At 39.0% G+C, this 20,460-nt stretch overlaps 1 protein-coding gene across 3 annotated transcripts in view; it reads left to right on the top strand.

The window, feature by feature from the left end:
• NSUN6 (NOP2/Sun RNA methyltransferase 6) overlaps nt 1-20,460 on the top strand; it is a 73,951-nt gene that overhangs the window by 10,167 nt on the left and 43,324 nt on the right. For all 3 annotated transcript variants that reach the window (XM_060095504.1, XM_060095506.1, XM_060095505.1), the window contains exons 4-5: nt 5,749-5,858; nt 6,630-6,783. In XM_060095504.1, the coding sequence (XP_059951487.1) occupies nt 5,749-5,858; nt 6,630-6,783 (264 nt within the window). The remainder of the gene's footprint in view (nt 1-5,748; nt 5,859-6,629; nt 6,784-20,460) is intronic.

The raw sequence follows: 20,460 nt of genomic DNA, 5'->3' as shown, positions 1-20,460 counted from the left end.
TTTATTAGGTATCTTTTGACTTTCCACTATGAAAACTGAAGAAATTCTTATGCTTGAATTTGCCCTAAAACCTCCACCAACCAATTTTTATTTACTGTTAGTTTTTTAACAATGTAAAGCCTTGTAACATTTTTGTTCTACAAGCATAATTCAGATGAATGCAGTGCTTGCTTGTAGCCCTACTGGCAGTTTATTTCTGACTTCTTTATCTTAATTGATCTCTTGGTTGATCGAATAGCATCATTTAGCAGGTCTCCAGCACCTCCTCCCCTCCCCCCAAGTATGTCTCTTGTACGCTCTGTTTCCTTTCTCGCTTGAGAATTGCTTGTTGCCTTTATATTTAAACAACAACTTATAGGCTGATTATAGTCATTTCAAGTCACATGTTATTTCCCTCAGCCCTTTGTAGACACTGCTTCTACAATCTTATGGCCTCACGTGTTGCTATGAAGAAGTCTGAGGCCAAAAGATACTTTCCCCCTTACAACAGAATCTTGATTTTTCCCTTGGAGATCTGTGGGATTCTTAGGCACTGGACTTTAGAAACTTCACTGGGATATACCTTATAATAATAATAATATAATAATAATTGTTATTAATATTTATAATAATAATTTATTATTCTCCTTAGTTTTCATTGAAATGCAATGTAATTTTTAAATTACAAGTCTTCTGGTAGTTCTTTGAATATTTTTCTCTTACATATTTCTGCCCTCTCTGTTAGGACACTGGTACTCTATATGTTGGTTTTCCAGTACAGATGCTCCCCATGTTGGGACACCCCCAGACAGCCCAGGGTCTTGTGACGGGCTGGAAGGACTCAGCATCTAGTCAGGCTCATGGCGGGGATTTATTACACGAAAGGTGTACAAAAGCAGAATCAGCAGAGGGAAAACGCATGCGGGGTAAAGTCTGGAGGAAACCAGGCGCGAGCTTTTAGTAGTCTCTCCCCATGGAGCTACCAGGACAGGCTTCATCCTTCCAGCAGTCAGTTGTGACATGTATAGAATCATTGTCTATGAGAGGAGCCCATTAGAGGCCCAGCACCCAAGGTTTTAGTTGGGTGCTGATCATCTGGGCGCCCTCTGCCTGGCAGGTAGTGAAATTCCTGGCTCCCAAAAGGAAAGCAGGTGTTCAGCATGACCACACAGCTTGGACGAACAGTTTAGGAACAGTAATTCAGTCTTCTAAGAGGCGATTTTATATCAGTGCTGGGAACTGTTTGCCAGTCAAGTTTCCAGATGCTGGCCGAGGGCCAACCTTCCAAGCAGGCCTTTCTAAGAATAGCTGTCGCAAGCCTGTTACATTAACTCTTTAATTTCAGAGGATTTACTATCCTTTACTTGCTGAGCTTGGCTAGTTCAGTTTTGTTCTTTATTTTTTTTAATCTTGTTGTTGTTATTATATCCCCTTTTTAAGGTTCTTTTTAGTTTCTTTGAAACTATAGAGAGGTTATTTGAAATTCTGCCCTTTTTTGGTCTGTACATTTTGTACTGCCTTTTGTTTATTACAACTTTGTTTAGTACTATGGACGTCCCTCGGTATCCGTGGGAGATTGGTTCCAGGATACCCCACTGCCCCCCAACATACCAATAATCACAGATGCTCAAGTCTCATATAAAATGGTGTAGTGTTTGCATATAACTCATGCACATCCTTCAGTATGCTTTAAGTCATTTCTAGATTACTTACAATACTTAATACTATGTAAGTAGTTGCCAGTGCACAGCAAATTCAAGTTTTGCTTTTAGGAATTTTCTGGAATTAAAAAAGAATTTTTTTTTTCATCTGCGGTTGGTTGAATCCATGGATGCAGAACCTGAGGGTAGACAGGGCCATCTGTATCTACACATAGTTCCCAGTTTGAATGAATCCTTGAATGAGAACTTTCACATAGATTCACCTAGTTTGCACTTCGGGTCAAGTGTATACCTAGACAACTCATCAGATGTGTCTTTCAGAAATACTTTCACCAGGTCTTTCCTAGTGGCACAACTCTAGTCCTGGTGAGCTGAGCTGAAGAAGCCTAAGGCTCTCTGTGAGGGGGTCCAGCTCATAGCTTTTTTGTTGGGGGCTTTAATTTTTGTTTATGCTTAGTGAACTCAGGGGAGGAGTGACAGAGTTGGTTGCGCTTTCCCTTAGCTACTTCTAGGCAGTTTGTCCAGTTGTGTTACAGAAAACACAGATTGTCTGCTTGTGCCAATTTTGCCAGTCCAGATCCTCTTTCATTTTTATCTGCAGGGAACAGGACACTGACAAGACATTCCCAGATTCTCCTTTTTTCTGTCTGACCCTCTGGTCCTGGATCTAAGCAGTAAATATTTGTTTAGGCACCCAGAAGCCTTTCCTTTGCAGAAGTATTCATACCCTGTTGAGGAACTAGGTTTGATCCAAATTTTACTGTGTTAGCTAATTATTCTTAATCATTTGGGTAATAGCTGTTTCTTAGTTTTCTTGCAAATGGAATTTTCTTTCAGGTTTTTCTTTCCCCATTTCTGTGGGCTTTAGAAAAAGGAATATATCTATACTTTTACTCTTTGACTAATCTTTTACTAGAAGCTCAACATCATCCAATTATTTAAGATATCATAATATAGGTTAAACTATTTATAGGCAGTAAACAATTTAAAAAGTAATTTCTCACCATAAAATTCAGGTTCCCTCATTTTAGTTAACATGCTATTTAATTTACTGATGAAATATATTTTAATGTTAGGAAGGTTTTATCACTGGTAATTAGATTGAACATAAGGTTGTAATGCTGATTTTGATGGTATCAGTGTCAACTTTATTGAAAAACGTAGAGAAAATTGAATGCCAGGCTTCTCTTCATACAAGAGTATTTTTTATTTTTTATTTTTTTATCAAATTATAGTTGATTTACAGTGTGTTGTTAATTTCAGGTATACAGCAGAGTGACACAGTTAAATATTCCTTTTCAGATTCTTTTCCCATATAAGCTGTTACAAAATATTGAGTATAGTTACCTGTGCTATACAGTAGGCCCTTGCTGGTTGTCTGTTTTGTGTATATGTTAATCCCAAACTCCTAATTCATTCCCCCCCACTCCCAATACAAGAGTATTTTTTAAAAAAATTTTTTATTGGAGTATAGTTGATTTACAACGTTGTGTTAGTTTCTGCTGTACAGCAAAGTGAATCAGGTATACATGTACATATATCCACTCTTTTTTAGATTCTATTCCCATACAGGTCATTACAGAGTATTGAGTAGAGTTCCCTGTGTATACAGTAGGTCCTTATTAGTTATCTGTTTTATATATAGTCGTGTGTATATGTCAATCCCAATCTCCCGATTTATCGTTCCTCTCCACCCATGACCATAAGTTTGTTTTCTGCATCGACACAAGAGTATTTTTTGAATGTTTATTTTACTATTTATTTTTATTTTTGGCTGTGTGCAATTAAGTACCTTCTTACTATTTTTCCTCCAATCTTTATTACTGTTCAATTGGAAAATCATCTTTAATGTTGCTTCACTCCTTTACTTAGAAACAGGTCAATAAAAATCAAGCTTTTAGTATTTTTTATGGCCCTATGTCAGCTTTTACATTTCCTTGCTAAAATTTCAGTGAAGCTGACGTACACCTTGACACTTGCATATGCTATCTTACATTTTTATACAATTACTTCTTGTGTTGAGGGATCCCCAAGACCACTCCCTGGCTCTGTGATTCCCTAGGAGGACTCAGAGGACTCAGCATATAATTGTATGCGTCACTATGATTTAATCAGTGAAAAAATCTGAGAAAATCAACAAAATAAAAGGTGCATGGGATGAGGTCTAGGGAAAACCATTTGCAAGCTGTAGGGTCTTTTTCCAGTGGAGTCATACAGGGTGCACTTAACTCCCTCAGTAAACAAGCTTGACAACTTGTATGTGAGATGTCACCAGCCAGGGAAGCTCTAATGAGACACGGCATCCAGGATTTTCATTCAGGGCAGGTTGTGTGGGTACCTGCTGCCTGGTATGTACCCAAATTCCAGCCTCCCAAAAGGAAAGGATAAAGCTGAGAAGTTTACTGAGGTTTGATCATTTGGAGATCATGGGAAGAAAACACACTTAATTCCCCCAGCAAGGAGTTATGACAGCACATGTGAAATGTTGCCAACCAGGGAAGCCCATCAGACATGCAGTGCTTAAGATGCTTGTTTAGGGTAATCACATAGGCACCCCTGACCTTTGAAAAAGGCCGCTCTGAGAGTTGGAAGTGAGACCCAGGCTTCAGTGATTTGAGGAATGGATGGGAGGTGAGAATTTGGAGAACACTCAAAAATGCTGGATAGCAAAGGAAGAAAAGAAGACTTACCTTTGTCTAGTTTAAAATATTAATAACTTACTGTGCACCAATCTACGACTTTAGAAATATTTTTGAATTCCTCGTATGTTGTTTGTTTTAGTCTTTGAAGGCAGGGACTTTATTTCTCTTCTCTCCTAATGCTGTTATGAAACAGTATGAAACAGTAATGCTTGTTAAATGATGAAGCAGTTTTTCTTTTTTTCCTTTGGGGGTTGTGATTTTAATCCACATGAAGCTTCATTGGGTGATTAGAATAGAAACACTTGATCATGTCCATTCTAACATGAAACGCATCAGAGCGGGTGATGGCAGATACCAGGCTGGGCCCCAAGGGGTCCCTTTTCCTGTTCTTCCCTGTGTGTCATTTCCTGTGACCTCAGTCCTGCCTAATTATTTTAAAATTTTGAGGTATAGCTGATGTATAAGTTATAGGTGTACAGTATAGTGATTCACAATTTTGAAAGGTTATGCTCCATTTATAGTTATAAAATATTGGCTATAACATTGGCTATTTTGCTGAAACAATGCCATTTGCAGCAACATGGATGGGCCTAGAGATGATCATACTAAGTGAAGTAAGTGAGAAAGAGAAAGACAAATATCATACGATATCACTTACATGTGGAATCTAAAAAAAAATGATACAAATGAATTTATTTACAAAATGGAAATAGCCTTAGAGACATAGGAAACAAATTTATGGTTACCAAAGGGGAAAGGGGGTGGGCGAGGGTTAAGTCAGGAGTTTGGAATGAACAGATACACACTACTGTATATAAAATAGGTAACAACAGGACCTACTGTATAGCATAGTGAACTATATTCAATATCTTATAATAACCTATATGGGGAAAGAATCTGAAAAAGAAATATCTATATATCTATCTATATAAAACTGAATCACTTTGCATGAAACTAACTCAGCATTGTAAATCAACTATACTTCAGTAAAGAAAAAAATATTGGCTGTATTTCCTGTATCATATAATAGATCCTTGTAGCTTATTTTATACCTAATAGTTTGTACCTATTAATCCCCTACTCCTTTCTTGCCCTTCCGCACCTCCCTCCCCCCACTGGTGCCACTACTTTGGTCTCTGTATCTGTGGGTCGGCTGCTTTTTTGTTATATTCACTAGATTGTTGTATTTGATGAAGCAGTTTTTGGTGCCACTTACTATCTTGCAGTAGGATCCTCTTTTCATTTTCTTTTTCTTAAGTGTCCATCTTCTTTGTAATTAAAAAAAAAAACTATTTCTTCTGTACTTATCTTTTTTCAGCTTTTTCTCATTTATTCATTAGTGGCATTCCCATGGGACGGTGAAGACCAAAGAGGTTATTTACTTAGGGTTCAGATTGAAACACTGAAAAGGTTGATAAGCGTTGGAGGTGTATCACTGTTCACTTTCTCTCATCTTGCATCCCTAGGAATAATATAAAACAACAGCCCTGTGAAGTTATTGTTGGAGCCCAGTGTGGCAATGCAGTCTTAAGAGGAGCCCACGTCTATGTTCCAGGAATCATGTCAGCCTCAAAATGTGAGTATAATGTTTAGGTTTCTCTGTAGAACTGCCACTAAAATTTATGTGTATCATCAAATGGAAAATTTATTAAATCAGCACTCAGATATATATCGGATTTACTTTAATAAAGATATTTTCCAAGTTTTGCATTTAGTATAGCCAGTTGAGGGATATATCTCACAAGGACTAATAAGTTAGGCATCCGTATATGGGTTTTGTGCCCATTTCTTTTATTCCCTTTGAGGACGTGTGTGATGATGTTTAGAGGATCAAGACTGATCAGTAGAGTGTAAGATGTCAGTGAAATTTTGTTTTGTATTCTTTATTCTGTTGCCCTAAAACCTCAGGCTGCTGTCCTGTCATTTGTGAGGGGAACATTCGGAGCGTAGAATCTTAAATATTGGGATGAATCTTAGTATTCTTAATTTACTCTTTTTAGGGAATGTTAGATTTGGGAAAAATAATTTAAATAGAAGATATCCTTCCTTTTCTGCTCAGCTAAAGACTTCCAGCTGAGGTCAGATGTTTTGAAGACTGTTCTGTATCTTTGTTTTCCTAGGGAGAAAAAAACATCAATTCGATTTATTGTTGGCAAACGTTTGAAAGTAAAAAGTTACATTTTCTATTAGGGGTTACAGTGAGACTGGTTAGTCTGCTTCATGCCCACTACTGATGCCCCTAGGCGTCCCCAGTCTTAAAGCTTGAAGACTTAAAAGCTTAAAGAATTTTCACTGTTCTGCCAAAGTACAGATAGATCAGTGTGATATGATTTTCTTCTTTCTCTAGTTATGAAAGGTGGAGATGTTGTTTCCGTGTACTCTGATATTAAAGGCAAATGTAAGAAAGGAGCCAAAGAATTTGATGGAACAAAAATATTTCTTGGAAATGGGATTTCTGAACTAAGCCGCAAAGAGATCTTCAGCAGGCTCCCTGAACTGAAGTATGTCAGCAAATGCCATTTGGGGGAAATAAGCATCCTTTCTGTGGTTCAAAGAAAATGAAAAACAACGTAAAAAATATATCTAGAGGGGCCTCCCTGGTGGCGCAGTGGTTGAGAGTCCGCCTGCCGATGCAGGGGATACGGGTTCGTGCCCCGGTCTGGGAGGATCCCATATGCCGCGGAGCGGCTGGGCCCGTGAGCCATGGCCGCTGGGCCTGCGCGTCCGGAGCCTGTGCTCCGCAACGGGAGAGGCCACAACAGTGAGAGGCCCGCATACCGCAAAAAGAAAAAAAAAAAAAAAATATATATATATATATATATATCTAGAAAACTTTAATGATCAAAGGGCTTTTTAGTCCAGATATAGATGTGGCTGCCTTAACTCTGTTTTCTATTAACAGAAATATACTTCACCGACCTTAAAAAATATATATATATATCTAGTTGCATTATATGAATGATTTTTTTTTTTTAGTATAAATTCAACTGGAAAATACTTTAACCCATATTGCCATTTTTGAGGGGAAAGTATCCTTTTAGGTAAAAGAATAAATGCTCAGATTAAGGAGCCTATTGTATATTAAGTTGAAAAGTTTTGTATCTTTGGAAAACATTACTTATCTTGATAAAGGATGAATTAGACCACCTCTCCAGATCTTTTTTTAGCAGTCTGTGTGAAGAGAAAAGCTTATGGTTTTAATATTAAAAAGAAAAAAAAATATTTAACTAAAAATTTTACCAGAAAGCCAGTACTCACATGAATGCTTGTGGTCAAAAATTAATGTTCGGACTTACACCGAATTAAAATCCAAGTTATGTTAAAATCATCTCCAGTTGCTACAGGTGCTGAACAAATTAAATCGGTGGACAATCCAGTTTCTTATAATTTTTAAAAATTGAAGTATAGTTGATTTATAGTGTGTTAATTTCTGTTGTACAACAAAGTGACTCAGTTATACATTCTTTTTTATATTCTTTTCCATTATGGTTCATCACAGGATGTTGAATATGGTTCCCTGTGCTCTACAGTAGGACCTTGTTGTTTATCCATTCTGTATGTAATAGCTCACATCTGCTAACCCCAAACTCCCACTCCATCCCTCCCCAATCCCCTCCCCCTTGGCAACCACAAGTCTGTTCTCCATGTCTATGAGTCTGTTTCTATTTTGTAGGTAGGTTCATTTGTGTCTTATTTCACTTAGTGTTTTCAGGCTGTTTTAGGAATCCTGTGGACAGCTCTGTTACTCCAAAGTTGACAGCTGATGGAAACATGCTGAAAGCTGTGAATTTATCCTGCTCGGATAGAGCCACATCCCTGATTCCTGGGACAGTTTTTTATATTAAAGCCATTTGGATTTCTAGTTTATAGTTGAAAGCTGTGAATTTATCCTGCTAGGACAGAGCCACATCCCTGATTGCTGGGACAGTTTTTTATATTAAGCCATTTGGATTTATAGTTGAAATTAATTCTTCTAAAGAAATAGGCTGTTCTCTCCACTTAGAGAGAGCAGTAGTTTCCAAATGGCCAAGAACAAATCCTGTCTTCTCCTTGGAGTGCCTTCTGAAGATTATGCACACATCTGCTGTGTTAACCTTTGGGTCTGTAATGGGGAGTTGATAGCTTGACTGCTTCCTCTAGTTAGTTATTAGTGGTACTTGCTTTATCCTCTTAATTTGACGTGGTGGTTCCAGTAACTGGGTCCACAGATTTCTGAGTACTCTTTTCTTTGTTGGTGGGAGTAGGAGGCAGCCATCTTTTAAGAAACTGTTGAGTTTAAAAAAAAATTTTATGTTTTATTGGAGTACAGTTGATTTACAATGTTGAGGTAGTTTCAGGTGACAGCAAAGTGACTCAGTTATACATATACACGTATCTATTCTTTTCCAGACTTTCTTCCCATGTAGGTTATTACAGAGTATTGAGCGGAGTCCCCTGTGCTATGCATGCAGTAGGTCCTTGCTGGTTATCCGTTTTAGATATAGTGATGGGTGCATGGTAATCCCAACCTTCCAATCTTTCCCTCCCCCCACACCTTTCCCCTCTGGTAATCGTAGGGCATTCTCTAAGTCTGTGAGTCTGTTTCTGTTTTGTAAATAAGTTCATTTGTATAATTTTTTTAGATTCCACATATAAGTGATATATGAAATTTGTCTTTCTCTGTCTGACATACTTCACTTAGTATGATAATTTCTAGGTCCATCAATGTTGCTGTAAATGTCATTATATCATTTTTAATGGCTGAGTAATATTCCATTGTATATATGTGCCACATCTTCTTTATCCATTCATCTGTCAGTGGACACTTAGGTTGCTTCCATGCCTTGGCTATTGTAAATAGTGCTGCAATGAATATTGGGCTGAATGTACCTTTTTGAAGAATGAGTTCCTCCAGATATATGCCCAGGAGTAGGATTGCTGGATCATATGGTGGCTCTATTTTTAGTTTTTAAAGGAACCTCCATACTGTTCTCCATAGTGGTTGCATCAATTTACATTCCCACCAACAGTGCAAGTGGGTTCCCTTTTCACCACACCCTCTCCAGCAGTTATTGTTTGTAGACTTTTTGATGATGGCCATTCTGACTGGTGTGAGGTGATACCTCATTGTAGTTTTGATTTCTCTAATAATTAATGATGTTGAGCTTCTTTTCATGGCCATTGGTATGTCATCTTTGGAGAAATGTCTGTTTAGATCTTCCCATTTTTTGAATGGGTTGTTTGTGTTTTTGATATAGAGCTGCATGAGCTGTTTGTATATTTTGGAGATTAATCCCTTGTCTGTTGCACCATTTGCAAATATTTTCTCCCATTTTGTGGGTTATCTTTTCATTTTGTTTATGGTTTCCTTTGCTGTGCAAAAGCTTTGAAGTTTCATTAGGTCCCATTTGTTTATTTTTGTTTTTATTTTCACTACTCTAGGAGGTGGATCCACAAAGATATTGCTGTGATTTATGTCAGAGTATTCTTCCTATGTTTTCCTCTAAGAGTTTTATAGTATCAGGTCTTACATTTAGGTCTTTAATCCATTTTGAGTTTATTTTAGTATATGGTGTTAAAAAATGTTCTAATTTCATTCCTTTACATGTAGCTGTCCAGTATTCCCAGCACCACTTATTGAAGAGACTGTATTTTCTCGATTGTATTGTCTTGCCTCCTTTGTCATAGAATAATTGACCATAGGTGCTTGGGTTTATTTCTGGGCTTTTTGTCCTGTTCCTTTGATCTACAAGTCTGTCTTTGTGCCAGTATAGTATAGCTTTGATGACTGTAGCTTTGTAGTATAGTCTGAAGTCAGGGTGTCTGATTCTTTCAGATCCGTTTTCCTTTTTCAGGATTGCTTTGGCTATTTGGGGTCTTTTGTGTTTCCATATAAATTTTAAAATTTATTGTTCTGGTTCTGTGAAAAATGCCATTGGTAATTTGATAGGGATTGCATTGAATCTGTAGATTGCCTTGGGTAGTATAGTCATTTTGACAGTATTGATTATTCCAACCCAAGAGCATGGTATATCTTTCTATCTGTTTGTGTCATCTTCAGTTTCTTTCATCAATGTCTTATAGTTTTCAGAGTACAGGTCTTTTGCCTCCTTAGGTAGGTTTATCCCTAGATATTTTATTCGTTTTGTTGCAAGGGTAAATGGGATTGTTTTGTTAATTTCTCTTTCTGATCTTTTGTTGTTAGTGTATAGGAATGCAAGAGATTTTTGTATATGAATTTTATATCCTGCAACTTTACTGAATTCCTTGATGAGCTCTGGTATTTTTCTGGTGGCATCTTTAGGATTTTCTATGTATAGTATCACGTCATCTGCAAACAGTGACAGTTTTACTACTTCTTTTCCAATTTGGATTCCATTTATTTATTTGTTTATTTTGGATTCCGTTTATTTACTTATTTATTTATTTATTCATTTATTCATTCATTCTTCTCTGATTGCTGTGGCCAGGACCTCCAAAACTATGTTGAATAAAAGTGGTGAGAGTGGACATCCTTGTCTTATTCCTGATCTTAGAGGAAATGCTTTCAGCTTTTCACCACTGAGAATGTGTTAGCTGTGGGTTTGTCATATGTGGCCTTTATTATGCTGAGGTAGGTTCCCTCTATGCCCACTTTCTGGAGAGTTTTTATCATAAATGGGTTATTGTAAATTTTGTCAAAAGCTTTTTCTGCATCTATTGAGATGATCATATGATTTTTATTCTTCAATTTGTTAATGTGGTGTGTCACACTAATTGATTTGTGGATATTGAAAAATCCTTGCATTCCTATGATAAATCCCACTTGATCATGGTTTATGATCCTTTTAATGTATTGTTGGATTTGGTTTGCTAGTATTTTGTTCAGGATTTTTTGCATGTATGTTCATTAGTGATAATTGGCCTGTAATTTTCTTTTTTTTGTGGTATCTTTGTCTGGTTTTAGTATCACAGTGACGGTGGCCTTGTAGAATGAACTTGGGAGTGTTCCTTCCTCTGCAGTTTTTTGGAAGAGTTTCAGAAGGATGTGTTAACTCTTATGAAAATGTTTGATAGACTTTGCCTGTGAAGCCATCTGGTCCTGGCCTTTTGTTTGTTGGAAGTTTTTAAATCACAGTTTCAATTTCAGTGCTTGTGATTGGTCTGTTCATATTTTCTGTTTCTTCCTGGTTCAGTCCTGCGAGATTGTACCTTTATAGGAATTTGTCCATTTCTTCTAGGTTGTCTGTTTTATTGGCATATAGTTGCTTGTAGTAGTCTCTTATGATCCTTTGTATTTCTGTAGTGTCCATTGTAACTTCTCCTTTGTCATTTCTAATTTTATTGATTTGAGCCCTCTCCATCTTTTTCTTGATGAGTCTGGCTGAAGGTTTATCAATTTTGTTTATCTTTTCAAAGAATCAGCTTTCAGTTTCATTGATCTTTCCTTTTGTTTTCTTCATCTCTATTTCATTTATTTCTGCTCTGATCTTTATGGTTTCTTTCCCTCTATTAACTTTGGGTTTTCTTCTTCTTTCTCTAGTTGCTTTAGGTATATGGTTAGGTTGTTTATTTGAGATTTTTCTTGTTTCCTGAGGTAAGATTGTCCCTCTTAGACCTGCTTTTGATGTGTCCCATAGGTTTTGGATCGTTGTGCTTTTGTTTTCATTTGTCTCTAGGTAGTTTTTGATTTTCTCTTTGATTTCTTCAGTGATCCATTAGGTCGTTTAGTAACATATTGTTTAGCCTCCATGTGTTTGTGTTTTTACAGTTTTTTTTTTCTTGTAATTTATTTCTAATCTCATAGCGTTGTGGTCAGAAAAGATGCTTGATATGATTTCAATTTTCTTAAATTTACTGAGGCTTGATTTATGGCCCAGCATGTGATTAATCCTGGAGATTGTGCCATGTGCCCATGAAAAGAATGTATATTCTGCTGCTTTCGGATGGAATGCTCTGTACATAATCAAGTCCATCTGGTTTAATGTGTCATTTAAGGCCTGTTTTTCCTTATTGATTTTCTGTCTGGATGATCTGTCTGTTGATGAAAGTGGGGTGTTAAAGTCCCCTACTATTATTGTGTTACTGTCAAGTTCTCCTGTTATGGCTGTTAGCATTTGCCTTACATATTGTGGTGCTCCAGTGTTGGGTGAATATATATTTACAGTTGTTATATCTTCTTCTTGGATTGATTCCTTGATCATTATGTAGTGTCCTTTTTTTGTCTCTTGTAACAGTCTTTATTTTAAAGTCTATTTTTTTTGATATGAGTATCACTACTCCAGCTTTCTTTTGATTTCCATTTGCATGGAATACCTTTTTCCATCCCCTCACATTCAGTCTGTATGTATCCCTAGATCTGAAGTGGTTCTCTTGTAGACAGCATATGTATGGGTCTTGTTTTTGTATTCATTCAGCCAGTCTGTGTCTTTTGATTGGAGCTTTTAATCTACTTACATTTAAGGTAATTATCGATATGTATGTTCTTATTGCCATTTTGTTAATTGTTTTGGATTTGTTCTTGTAGGTCTTTTTTCTTACCTTGTTTTGTTCTTTTCTCTTGTGATTTCATGACCATCTTTAATGTTGTGTTTGGATTGCTTTTTCTTTTTTGAGTGTGTATCTATTGTAGATTTTTGGTTTGCGGTTCCCATGACTTTTATATATATATATACAAAATTGTTTTAAGTTGCTGGTCTCTTAATTTCCAGTGCATTTCTGGTATCCAGCATTTGTACTCTCCTCACGATTGCTGGTTTTGATATCATATTTATGTGTGGATGATTTCCTACCTTTATGTTTGCTTTTACTGGTGAGCTTTTCGATTAGTAATTTTCTTGTTTCTAGTTGTGGCTTTTTCTGTTCCGTCTAGAGAAGTTCCTTTTGCATTTGTTGTAAAGCTGGTTTGGTGGTGCCGAATTCTCGTAGCTTTTGATTGTCTGTCAAACCTGAATGAGAGCCTTGCTGAGTAGAGTAGTCTTGGTTGTAGGTTTTTCCCTTTCATCACTTTAAATATATTGTGCCACTCCCTTCTGGCCTGCAGAGTTTCTCCTGAAAAATCAGTTGATAACCTTATGGGGATTCCCTTGTATTTTATTTGTTGCTTTTCTCTTTTTACTTTTACTATTTTCTCTGCCTTTAATTTTTGGCAGTTTGATTAATATGTGTCTTGGCATGTTTCTCCTTGGGTTTATCCTGTATGGGACTCTGCACTTCCTGGACTTGGGTGACTGTTTTCTTTCCCATGTTAGGGAAAGTTTCAGGTATTATCTCTTCAAACATTTTCTCAGGTCCTTTCTTTCACTCTTCTCCTTCTGCGGCCCCTATAATGTGAATGTTGGTGTTTTTAATGTTGTCCCAGAGGTCTCTGAAACATTCTTTTTTCTGTTCCATGGCAGTGCTTTACACCATTCTGTCTTCCAGCTCACTTATCCGTTCTTCTTCCTCATTGTTCAATTCTGTTGTTTAAATCTCTTGGCTCTTTCTTAAACATTTCTTGTATCTTCTTGATCTGTGCCACCATTCTTTTTCTGAGATCTTGTATCATCTTTACTGTCACTACTATGAATTCTTTTCCAGTCTCCACTTGACTTAGTTGTTCTTCTGGTGTTTTATCTCATTCCTTTGTCTAGAACATATTCGTCTGCCATCTCATTTTGTGTGTATCTCTCTGTGTTTGCAGTCCCACAGGCTGCAGGATTGTAGTTCCTCTTGGTGTGTGCCACCTTGTGGGTGCAGCTGGTCTAAGAGGCTTGTGCAGGCTTCCTGGTGGGAGGGACTGGTGGCTGCCCACTGGTGGGTGGAGCTGGGTGTTGTCCCTCTGGTGGGTAGGGCATGTCAAGTGTTGTGTTTAGAGGTGGCTGTGGACTCAGGAAGCCTTTAAACAGTCTGTCTGCAGATGGGTGGGGCTGTATTCCCACCCTGTTTGTTTTTTTGGCCTGAGGAATCCCAGTACTATATCCTAAGGGCTGTTGGGTGGGGTCAGGTCTTGGCTTCAAAATGGTGGCCTCCAGGACAGCTCATGCCAATGGGTGCCCCCCAGTACCTCTGCCACCTGTGTCCTTGTCCCCACAGTGAGCCACAGAAGACCGTCCAAGACCAGCAGGTAGGTCTGGCCCAGGCTCCTAGGAAGTCACCTCTTTTTCCCTTGGGTCCCTGTGTGCATGAGACCTTGTGTGCGCCCTCCAAGAGTGGCGTTTCTGTTTCCCTCAGTCCTGTGGAGTTCCTGTGATCAAGCCCCACTGGCCTTCAAAGCCAAATGCTCTGGCCTCTCCTCCTCTTGATGCCAGACCCCCAGACTGGGGAGCCTGACCTGGGGTTCAGAACTCTCACTCCTGTGGGAGAACCTCTGTGATACAATTATTTTCCATTTCCTGTGTCACCCACCCAGCGGGTACGGGATTTGATTGTGTCAGGAACCTGCCCCTCCTGCTGTGTCGCTGTGGCTTCTTCTTTATCTTTGGAAGTAGTATCTCTTTATTGGTAGGTTCTGGCCCTTTTTTGTTGATGGTTGTTCAGAAGTTAGTTGTGATTTTGGTGTTTTCACGAGAGAAGATGAGCTCCGGTCCTGCTGCTTCTCCATCTTGTTAGGAAACCAAGAAACTGTTGATTTTTAAACTCAGCATTCAGGTAGGCCATTATGATTTCAGTCTCTGCCTATGTGAGAAAAAGCCTGCTTCCACAGCAAAGAAATGTGGCATCTAGACACTGTTTATATTCTTTTCAAACTTAGGACCAACTCTGTTAACAGTACATTTGTACAGTCAGTCAGTGAATTTGTGCCCTTTGGTTTCTTGAATGCCAGCTGAGTTGAATCATTAGTAGACTCAGATTAGTTTACTAACAGATTGTTCATCCTATGAGGTGTTATATTTCGCATTATTATGTGGAGATACGTGGTACAGAAATAGTTTTAAAGGAAACATGTCAGCCCATACCTGAACAATAACTGGCTTAAATTATTTTGTCATGTTACTTTAAATTAAATACTGTACAGATGGACACTCTTGTGCTGGTAGGCGTGGTCAGAGGGAGATAGCGCAAAGGGAACCAGAACTTGAAGCACTGGTGGGAACTGGGTTAGGAAGGCAGGCGTATAAGCGTTCGTTTCAGTATGTTGCAGAGGCCTGGAGCCCTGCAGGATAGAGTCACTTGAGTGATGATTCAGGGCGTTCAGTAGTGGGTCTCGATGCTGGCGCCGGGGGCCAGGTGTTGACCAAGGTCAGCGCCCCAGTTGTCTCAACAAAGGACGGACTTTTGAACGTGAGGCAGTGACATTCCGTAAGTTTCTTTTGTGTATTTTCTGCTCAGGGGCAAGAACTGTTTAACTAAGAAGTGGTTTGATTTGATCCTGACTGGAGCAAGGACGAGGCTTAACTCCGATTAAAGGTGCAGATCTGGAGATACCAAGTGTTGCACAGAGGAGTGAGGGTAAAAGGCATGGGAAGAAGAAGAAAGGAGTTAACACTGGTCGTCAGACCCACTGCAGTGACGGCCCGCAAATGCCTGCAGAAATTACTTCACTGTGAAGGGTCAGCATAAACTTACTCTGCTGTGGCATAATAAGAAATACATAAATAATTTGGTCTGTGTCCCAGGTTGCTGGCACACAGCTCCCAAAGCCCTTGGAATCTCAGGAGTGGTAAGAGTGCTTCTGTACCCCCGCCCGACAGCTTCAGGACAGGGCTGTTGGCCAGAGCAGCCAAGCATGTGATCAGAGGGTGGCCCTTGTGCCTCATCCCAGACCTCCAGGGAAGAGAGAAGGCCGGGAGACTGAGCTAGCCACCAGTGCCCGTGACTTAATCAGTCATGCCCATGTGATGAAACCTCCCTAAAAGCCACTGAACGAGGGGCTTGGACAGCTTCCAGGTCGGTGAACACATCTAGGTGCTGGGAGGGTGGTGTATCCATGGCCCCCCTCACGCCTTGCCCGATGCATCCCTTCTGTTTGGCTGTTTCCCCAGTTGTATCCTTCATAGTAAACTGGGGACCGTAAGTGAAGTCATCAGTTTTTGTTTTTGTTTTTTTTTTACAGAAAAGAAAGTCAAACTTATTTGATGAAAAACTAGAATTAATAAAAATTAGCAAATACACACACACACAAAATATAGACACACAGCAGCACTGTGTATTGACTCACATAGGAGAAAAGCAGTGGTCCAAGACCTCTCAACATGGCTTGTCAGTTAAAGAAAAAAATACCCAAACACACACACACGCATGTGCACACAAAGAAACAAAACAGAAAACAAGAACCCGATATTCTTCAGCAGTACACTCAATCTACAACCAACACAAATTCAGAATTATTTTACAGTGCTTCCTTTCTTAATACAAAAGATGCCCATCTTGGGTGTGTATATATATATATATTTTTTTTTTCAGTGGTTTACTGTTGACTTATTTTTAAATATATTAGTGTTACTACATGCAACTGTTTCCTGTATTTAATAGCCTTCCCTTTTATTTGCCTTCATGTGCCAAAAGCTTCCGGTTGGTAGGCAGACAGGTAAATTGTTTTCCTGAGTTCTGTGAGTCATCCTGGTGAATTGTCAAAGCTGGGGAGGGAGTCTAGGAGCCTCCAAATTCATAGCCAGCCAGTCACAAGGCCAGGTCGCAGCCTGGGAGGTGCAGCTGGCACCTGGAGCGGGCCCAGTCTTGTTGGGCTGAACCTGTGGATTCTGACGATGACCCCAGGCAGTCTGTCAGAAGTTAAGTGAACTGTAGGACACCCACCTGGTGTCCAGAGAGGTGGAGAGTTGGTGGGTGAGAGAGAAGCCCACACATGTGGTGTCAGAGTGTTGAGTAAAATCAGCCCATCTACATCACGTAGGGTACACATGTTTGTGTAGGTGCTTCTTTGCCACGGTCAGTTCATGAACTCTGAACTTATCTACATGCTGTGTCTGCGGGCCCCGTTCTTCTTTCCGTGCCCCTTTAATCCCTGGAACCGCACGTTGATTTTCCCGTTGTCTCGCTCTCTCTCGTGTGACCTGTGCAGCTGGCCACGCTTGGCTTTTCTCTAACAGTGTGCTTGTGTACCTTCTGTCCCATTGGACAGCCTCTCTGACTGCGATGTTTGTCTTAATGGATCCCCGTCCACCAGGCCATCCTGGGCCCTGGCCCTTCCTGCTCCGATCAGGTCCACTGCCACTCACAGTTGGGGACAGAGGTGGCAAAGGTCATCCTGTGGGTAGTGTCAGTACTGGGCAGTTACTCTCTAACGAGATGAGAGGGAAGCAGTGTGGCACGTTTGTCATGGCTTATCACCAGCATGATTCTTAACATATGTTTTTATTTTTCATACAAGTACCGAGCATAGTGCCTGGCAAACTGAAGGGATCACAAAATGTTTGTTGAATTGGCAGGCTCATAACAGTGGTCATAAATCTGTTACCAGAAGGATGAGAATGCATCAGTGAATAAAGACTCAGATGGTCTTCACTTTTTAGTCTGTGCAGATCTCTAAAGGAATGCAGTGGTGCTTAAATGAAAATTTTATGTAACTTTACCCTTTTTTTTTTTTAAGGTTCATTTTATTTTATTTTATTTTATTTTTTTTAATTTTTTTTTGCTTTATAACAAATTTAATCAGTTATACATATACATATGTTCCCATATCCCCTCCCTGTGGCGTCTCCCTCCCACCCTCCCTATCCCACCCCTCCAGGCGGTCACAAACCACCGAGCTGATCTCCCTGTGCTATGCGGCTGCTTCCCACTAGCTATCTACCTTACGTTTGGTAGTGTATATATGTCCATGCCTCTCTTTCGCTTTGTCACAGCTTACCCTTCCCCCTCCCCATATCCTCAAGTCCATTCTCTAGTAGGTCTGTGTCTTTATTCCTGTCTTACCCCTATGTTCTTCATGACATTTTTTTTCTTAAATTCCATATATATGTGTCAGCATACAGTATTTGTCTTTCTCTTTCTGACTTACTTCACTCTGTATGACAGACTCTAGGTCCATCCACCTCATTACAAATAGCTCAGTTTCATTTCTTTTTATGGCTGAGTAATATTCCATTGTATATATGTGCCACATCTTCTTTATCCATTCATCCGATGATGGACACTTAGGTTGCTTCCATCTCCGGGCTATTGTAAATAGGGCTGCTATGAACATTTTGGTACATGTCTCTTTTTGAATTATGGTTTTCTCAGGGTATATGCCCAGTAGTGGGATTGCTGGATCATATGGTAGTTCTATTTGTAGTTTTTTAAGGAACCTCCATACCGTTCTCCATAGTGGCTGTACCAATTCACATTCCCACCAGCAGTGCAAGAGTGTTCCTTTTTTTCCACACCCTCTCCAGCATTTATTGTTTGTAGATTTTTTGATGATGGCCATTCTGACTGGTGTGAGATGATATCTCATTGTAGTTTTGATTTGCATTTCTCTAATGAGTAAAGATGTTGAGCATCCTTTCATGTGTTTGTTGGCAGTCTGTATGTCTTCTGTGGAGAAATGTCTATTTAGGTCTTCTGCCCATTTTTGGATTGGGTTGTTTGTTTTTTTGTTATTGAACTGCGTGAGCTGCTTATAAATTTTAGAGATTAATCCTTTGTCAGTTGATTCATTTGCAAATATTTTCTCCCATTCTGAGGGTTGTCTTTTGGTCTTGTTTATGGTTTCCTTTGCTGTGCAAAAGCTTTTAAGTTTCATTAGGTCCCATGTGTTTATTTTTGTCTTTATTTCCATTTCTCTAGGAGGTGGGTCAAAAAGGATCTTGCTGTGATTTATGTCATAGAGTGTTCTGCCTATGTTTTCCTCTAAGAGTTTGATAGTGTTTGGCCTTACATTTAGGTCTTTAATCCATTTTGAGCTTCTTTTTGTGTATGGTGTTAGGGAGTGATCTAATCTCATACTTTTACATGTCCCTGTCCAGTTTTCCCAGCACCACTTATTGAAGAGACTGTCCTTTCTCCACTGTACATTCCTGCCTCCGTTATCAAAGATAAGGTGACCATATGTGCATGGGTTTATCTCTGGGCTTTCTATCCTGTTCCATTGATCTATCTTTCTGTTTTTGTGCCAGTACCATACTGTCTTGATTACTGTAGCTTTGTAGTATAGTCTGAAGTCAGGGAGCCTGATTCCTCCAGCTCCATTTTTCGTTCTCAAGATTGCTTTGGCTATTCAGGGTCTTTTGTGTTTCCATACAAATTGTGAAATTTTTTGTTCTAGTTCTGTGACAAATGCCAGTGGTAGTTTGATAGGGATTACATTGAATCTGTAGATTGCTTTGGGTAGTAGAGTCATTTTCACAATGTTGATTCTTCCAATCCAAGAACATGGTACATCTCTCCATCTATTTGTATCATCTTTAATTTCTTTCATCAGTGTCTTATAATTTTCTGCATACAGGTCTTTTGTCTCCTTAGGTAGGTTTATTCCTAGATATTTTATTCTTTTTGTTGCAATGGTAAATGGGAGTGTTTCCTTGATTTCACTTTCAGATTTTTCATCATTAGTATATAGGAATGCCAGAGATTTCTGTGCATTAATTTTGTATCCTGCTACTTTACCAAATTCATTGATTAGCTCTAGTAGTTTTCTGTTAGCATCTTTAGGATTCTCTATGTACAGTATCATGTCATCTGCAAACAGTGACAGCTTTACTTCTTCTTTTCCCATTTGGATTCCTTTTATTTCCTTTTCTTCTCTGATTGCTGTGGCTAAAACTTCCAAAACTATGTTGAATAAGAGTGGTGAGAGTGGGCAACCTTGTCTTGTTCCTGATCTTAGAGGAAATGGTTTCAGTGTTTTACCATTGAGGACGATGCTGGCTGTGGGTTTGTCATATATGGCCTTTATTATGTTGAGGAAAGTTCCCTCTATGCCTACTTTCTGCAGGGTTTTTATCATAAATTGGTGTTGAATTTTGTCGAAAGCTTTCTCTGCATCTATTGAGATGATCATATGGTTTTTCTCCTTCAGTTTGTTAATATGGTGTATCACGTTGATTGATTTGCATATATTGAAGAATCCTTGCATTCCTGGAATAAACCCCACTTGATCATGGTGTATGATCCTCTTAATGTGCTGTAGGATTCTGTTTGCTAGTATTTTGTTGAGGATTTTTGCATCTATGTTCATCAGTGATATTGGCCTGTAGTTTTCTTTCTTTGTGACATCTTTGTCTGGTTTTGGTATCAGGGTGACGGTGGCCTTGTAGAATGAGTTTGGGAGTGTTCCTCCCTCTGCTATATTTTGGAAG

Source organism: Mesoplodon densirostris, chromosome 4 (assembly GCF_025265405.1).
Source record: "Mesoplodon densirostris isolate mMesDen1 chromosome 4, mMesDen1 primary haplotype, whole genome shotgun sequence".
In the NCBI taxonomy this organism is placed as follows: Eukaryota; Metazoa; Chordata; class Mammalia; order Artiodactyla; family Ziphiidae; genus Mesoplodon; species Mesoplodon densirostris.
This window is presented reverse-complemented; position numbering and strand designations above follow the sequence as displayed.